We start from the raw sequence: 6,418 nt of genomic DNA on the forward strand, positions 1-6,418 counted from the left end.
GTTGTCATCATCAATATCATCCAATTTAGGCAGAAAGAACTCGGTTATCATGTCGCGATATCGAGCACCAGTATACTGGTACTCTCGTTTCGGTGATCAGAATTGGCCCCCTAGATCATGTGATTTAACACCCTTGGATTTCTTTCTATGGGGTTATTTGAAGTCAAAGGTCTATGTCAACAAGCCCACATCCACCCGTGCATTGAAGGAGGAGATTCAACGCTGCATCAACGAAATTCAGCCACATTTATGCAAAATGGTCATGGAAAATTTCGACAAAAGAGTGCGTATGTGCCAGCAAAGCCATGGAGGTCATTTGCCCGATGTGCTATCCCATACATAACCCTATCCTATGTACTTTATGTTTCAATAAAAAAAAATACAATTGAAAAAAAACCTGTGTTTTCTATTTAATTCAAATCTTGCGTAAATTTTGGGACACCCTTTATCTTCGTACGAAGTCTTCAGTATTACATTCGATTGCGAACCTGAATCCAGCAATGCTCTTCCGAGATGTCGGTTTCCATGGTCATCCACGATGTAAACTTTTGCGGTAGGCCAAATGACCCCCGTTGCTTCCATCTTTACGTGGCAGATATTCACTGCCGCTTTAGCTGCACTGTTCGTTGAGGCTCGAGTCTCATGTTCCCTTTAGATCTCCTTGTGACCAGCTGTCGATTCCGTGTCAGAATAACTAGCTTCCTTTTTTGCATGTTCGGATTCCCGATGTAAAATGGTGTTGTGCTTACTTGAGCACTTTCGGCATGTCGATGACTTGCAATTTGATGCATAGTGTCCCGTTCCTAAACAATTGATACAGAGCTTCTTGTCCTTGATCATCGTCAGTCTGTCTTGAACCGATGCCTTGAGCAATTCTTCGCACTTGTAAGCAGCGTGATTGCCCTCATAAATATTACAATTCCCTGAAGTAGTTGTAAGACTGACCTTTCGTCCTTCCTTCTTTACTACTGGTGTCTTTGTATTCGTTACCCTCTCTTTGTTTTGCTTGAGCATCCGCAGACTGTGGCATCGCTCCGTTAAGAATTTCAGAAATTCTTCAAGTATCGGCATATCCTGCGGTGTTTTTCTTCTAATAAGATGTTGCCAATCGCGTTGTTCTGCAAAATCCAAATTTTTCTTCGCCATATGAATGATGAGTGTATCCCATTGCGATGTCGGCTGGTGTAGCTTCTCCAGTGCCTTTATGTGCGTGTGAATGTGCCATACAAACTTCCGAATGGAATCTGCCTTATTTTCCTTTGTTATAATCGGGAAATCGAGCATCTCGTCCAAGTGCGTTTCGAGGATCATCATCTGATTGTCGTACGTGTCCTTCAGCAACTGCCACGCACTCTTGTAACTGTTATCTGTAATAGAGAACCCTTCTATTACCTGTCGCGCTTCTCCCTGAAGTACGCCCACCAAATATTGGTGCTTCTGCATGGGCGTCAGATAATCAACCTTTTTTTTTTACTTGTGGAAATCCTTTATGGCTGCCCGAGCCCCCCTCTGGGAAGGGAGTTTACAAAGTGGCCCGGGTTATGTGGGACTGCCCGCCTAATGGCGATCGGCTGCGGCCGCTAACATTGCGGCCGCTGGGCTTACCTCACTACTCACTAAAACCACACGGTAGACTGCGCGGTGCTTTACTTGGGGGACGCCCGGGACTTGGCAGAGCCATTACTTCCGGACTCCCCCCGCACCGGCCCGCCGTTTGGCAGGCGGGCCTTCGCGCTCCCTCCCCCGGTGATGTGGTGGAGGGGGGACTCCTCCCCGCAGGGGGGTCCACTACTCTCTTGGGCGGCAGAGGTGTCCACAACCTCTACCGCCCGTCTCCGTGGAGGCAGGGCCTGACGGGAGTCCCAGCCCGCCAGGCCCAGTCCGCCTCCCCCGTTGTTCTTGGGGGAGGGCCCTCTCCTTACCGCCTCGGCGGTGTTCCGCCCACTAAACGGGGAGGGGTCTTACCCGCGACTTGCGGGCAGCCCCTCCCCCGCCCGTCAGGGCGGTGGTTTGGGCGGCGGAGTAGGGGGTGGGGTGGGAACGGGAGCACGGGCGAGTAGCATTCTCGTCCGGCTCCGCGTCATGGGAGGGGTGACTGGGGGAGAATACGCCTCCCCGTCAGCTCTTCCTCCGTCTGACCCGGCTCCCACCCCATCCCCTGTCGACCCACTGGTCAAGGAGGGGCCCGATTGCCCCGACGACGTGCAGCCCCGGGGTGTTGTTCCCCGAGGCTAAGAGCGCCTCTCGCCACATGGCGATTGTGCGTCGCCGGTGCCGGAGTCTCTGCCGAGCACGGTGAGTCGCTGACCATCTTATGGGTCTCCCCTCGGAGTCGCGGCTTTCGAGGAACATATTACTACGTTCCTCCGCCGCGTACTCCATCGGGGGGAGACCAGCGATCACCGCCGCCGCGTTGAACGCCACGGTCCGGTACGCCCTACAGATCCTCGCGGCTATCGGGCGAAACGCACGCGCCATCTGAGCGCGCGCGCCGCGATGCCGCGAGTTTTGGGGCCCAAACTGGGGCCCCGTAGAGCGCCACGGACTCAACCGTATTGGCGTACAGCTGACGCACCTTGCCGTCCGGGCCGCCAAGGTTGGGGAGGAGCCGGCCAAGCTTGGCCGCCCTCACTCCCGCGTCAGATAATCAACCTGGTGGATTGTCGTCTCAAAACTGTTTTAGAAAAACAGCCGTTGCGTGTATTCCCCTTTGAATTCCGGGAGTTTTATCTCTGGTAACTTCAACTCGTTCTTCCTATCGTCGTGTGACCTGCTTTCCCGTGGCGCGGCTTCTTGTCCATTCGCCAATTGCTGCTGTACCTGCACTTGTGCTTGCATCTGTGCTTGTAATTCCGCTTGCTGCTTGTTGCTCGTGTTGATAATTGCTTGGGCCTTTACCGCTGCCTTGAAGTAGCATTCTTCGAAAACTGTTCGTTCCCCTTCTTCCGACTTTCTGGTTTCGTCGGTTAACGCCAGTTCGATTTCGCCTTGAATCTGTTCGAATTTCTCCCAGAATTCTTTAAGACGCTCTAAACGTATCTGTGCATCCGCCACGCTTGGCGTTTCTGTTTCTTCCAGAAAATGCAATATGCGGGTGACTTGCCCTTTGACTTGGGCTCGTTTTTGCTTCAATTGCCGCGTGTCTGACATTTTGTGCAAAAGATTGTATTACTTTTGATTGTATTACTTTTGAGTAACTTGATTTGAGTGACTTACTCACCCTTTCCTGGGACCGTTGCCCCACGTTGTGGCACTGCTGCGTTGATGCCGCGAGGGCAGCTATGCTATTCTGTTCGATTGAGGTTATCTCTTCCGTCGCGCTTGTCGCAGCGGATCTCTTGCTTGCCGGGACGCGAGCTGTGCTGCGTGCTTCTTGCTTGCCGATCGCTCGTTTCTATAAGCTCCTCTCATTCGTGGGTGCTTTGCTGATTGGGCGCCACTTTGTTATGGAATAAGTTGACTCGCTTATGCACGGTATAATTAACGAAACGTTTTTATTTCGAAGCACGTACAAACATATACTCGCGTTCGCCATTTTCTCGGCAGCGCAACTCAACGCACACTGTCCGATATTACTACGCCGCCTTCTTCTTCGCGAGCGCCGCCAATCGCACGCGCACAATCCTACGCTCGGTATTACTACGCGCTAATACTCTCCGTAACAGACAGCATCGATATGGTCTCTATGCGTTGCCATCGCTCGTCGATTCCGCACGACCATTATATCAGGCAACATAGGCCACTTGTTGCTGGAGGGGCCATTGCTGACGTCGCATCCTTATAGAGACGATAAGAATGTACCATTGCCAGGGGATCATGTTTTTATTTCTAATATCGATGTAACCGACGACGGTTAACAAAGCATCAAGTGTACTGAGAATGCCATCGTGCTAGGCCATTACGAGGTACCCGCGGAATACAAGCCGCAAAGCCAGTTCCTCCAAATAACCGGGCGATCCGATCCGATAATCTTGGAGACTGTCGCGTTGAACTCACTAGGACCAAGTTGTCTGTCGCCGTACAATCGGACACGTCAAACGGTACTATGCAATTGGAAGAAAATCGCAATTGACAGAGAATTATATCGAAAACTTACAACACGAGCAAAACGTGGCTCAATAGACAGGAAAACGTAGATGCAAAACTGATCGTCATTCCCATTATCTTGACAATTGGCACGATTGTAGCTTGGTATCTGTATAAGCAACGCAAGGACCAATTCCAGTACATGTCGCAGGTAAGACGGAGCTGGAAGAAGAATACAAGTTATGTTCGAGTTGATGAAATTAAATCGATTGTGTGTGTGTGTTTCTGAAGGCTTCACGCGAGAGCAGTCGTATGAATTATTCTGGTAAATCGGGCAACAACTCTGTCGTTACGCAGCAAGAGATCGGGGGTGGTTTGGTCATCAAAGTGGGAAAAGTTACTTTTGACACGAGACAGGTCCTTGGCAAAGGATGCGACGGAACACTCGTGTACAAAGGTGAATTTGACGGTCGCGCTATAGCTGTGAAGCGGTTGTTGCCAGACTGCTTTACGTTAGCTGATCGAGAGGTAGTCCTCTTGAGAGAATCGGACGCACACGCCAACGTAGTCAGATATTTTTGTACCGAACAGGATCGTATGTTCAGATACATCGCCTTGGAACTAGCAGAGGCCACTGTGCAGGATTACGTCACGGGAAAATATGACAGGGGAAAGATATCAGTGAAAAATATCTTGCATCAGGCCACATCCGGATTAGCGCATCTTCATTTCCTGGATATCGGTGAGGAAACTAAGTAACTTGGATTTTTATTTTCAATTGTTGTTCAAACTTGTCGTACAAATCTTTGCGTATGTAGTTCATAGTCACAACGTCTTGCTCTCTGTTCCTGGACCTGGCGGTGAGGTACGCGCCATGATATCGGATTTTGGATTATGTAAAAAACTTCAGCTCGACCGTGTATCATTTTCACGGAGATCTGGTATCACTGGAACCGATGGTTGGATCGCGCCAGAGATGCTGAATGGAGAAAGGACGACATGCGCGGTCGACATTTTCTCGCTTGGCTGCGTCTTTTATTACGTTCTTTCCAATGGCAAGCATCCTTTCGGCGATCCGCTACGAAGACAAGCGAATATTCCCTGTAAGTAAGCAGCTTTGTTCAACTTGCCTTCGGTTCTCTATTCATGTTATTTCTTATATGCAGGTGGCGAGAGCAATCTGACATCGCTCGAGAAAGTACCTCCGAGTGACAGAGAATTAGCGTTATTACTTACGAAGGCAATGATATGCGGTAATCCTGCTGCGAGGCCGCCAGCTTCGGCAATCTGTAATTATCCATTCTTTTGGAATTTAGCAGAGATTCTCGGTTTCTTTCAGGTATATAGAATAAAATTGTTTAAATATTCATTATTGCTTCGCCTTTTTCTTTCGAAAGAAAGAGAAAAGGAAAGTGTCAGAGAGGAGAAATCACGCGAGCCTTTCCTTCATTTCATTTCTCTATTGTAATTTGTGCGACAGGATATTAGCGATCGTGTGGAAAAGGACCAGTCCAACAGTCCGGCTTTAATAGCATTGGAGACTTGCGGCGAGCGCGTGACAGGGGACGATTGGGGATTGTACATAGATCTCGAAGTTACGACAGATTCGCGCAAATACAGAAGTTATCGAGGCGAGAGCGTGAGAGATCTACTCAGGGCTTTACGAAACAAGGTTAGCGAGTACAATGCGCTTTATCGCACAGTCAGTTATACAAACGTAAATTATCATAAGATGATTACTGATTTATTATTATTATTCTTTATTATTCTTACTTACGGAAAGAGATACATAGAATTAAACAGATTTAATGTTTCAAATACTAGAAACTTGATCGCTTTTTACAAAATTATCGATACAACACTCCGAGTGTGCACTATCAAGAAAATAATATTCAAGAGATTTGAAATTATAAAATTGTCCTGGAGTCCTTAAACTGCAAAACATGATTCTTTTATCAAATGAACACCTTGCTAAACGAGTAATACTTGCGATTCTTAATTTTTCTAAGAACTCTTTACTTGAAGAGATTTGTTTAAAATATTTCCAGAATCCTCCTCTTTTATATTCAACAAGTCTAATCTATTTTGAATCTACCGAGATTAAAAATAGACGCAATCATTGAACTTGAAACGACTCGTCATTAACGCGTGTCGATATGTTTTCAGAAACACCATTACAGAGAACTAAGCCCGAAAGCACAGGAGAGTCCCGGCGAGATTCCTAACGAATTTACTGAATATTGGCTGTCGAGATTTCCATTTTTATTGTGTCACGTGTGGTGTGCGATGCAGAATTTTCGAGATGAGTCGAGCCTGAAGCAGTACTACAATCCACACTACACCTTTACGAGTGGCTACGAGGGACAACAAGCGATCGTACGAACGAATAACA

At 48.0% G+C, this 6,418-nt stretch overlaps 1 protein-coding gene and 1 pseudogene across 1 annotated transcript; one reads left to right on the plus strand and one right to left on the minus strand.

Moving 5' to 3' along the window:
• The window catches only part of LOC105556276, a 12,051-nt pseudogene extending 5,649 nt beyond the window's left edge, over window positions 1–6,402 (plus strand).
• On the minus strand, window positions 340–2,674 carry LOC105556275. Its single transcript, XM_012003359.1, has 2 exons — window positions 2,653–2,674; window positions 340–1,461 (listed from the first exon to the last, which is right to left on the minus strand). The coding sequence occupies exon 2, from the start codon at window positions 1,441–1,443 to the stop codon at window positions 652–654; it is 792 nt and encodes a 263-aa protein (XP_011858749.1). The 5' UTR covers window positions 1,444–1,461; window positions 2,653–2,674; the 3' UTR covers window positions 340–651.
• Window positions 6,403–6,418: the final 16 nt, after the last annotated feature.

The sequence above is a fragment of the Vollenhovia emeryi genome, unplaced genomic scaffold, assembly GCF_000949405.1.
Source record: "Vollenhovia emeryi isolate VEMERY1.0 unplaced genomic scaffold, V.emery_V1.0 DF940147.1, whole genome shotgun sequence".
Classification (NCBI taxonomy): domain Eukaryota; kingdom Metazoa; phylum Arthropoda; class Insecta; order Hymenoptera; family Formicidae; genus Vollenhovia; species Vollenhovia emeryi.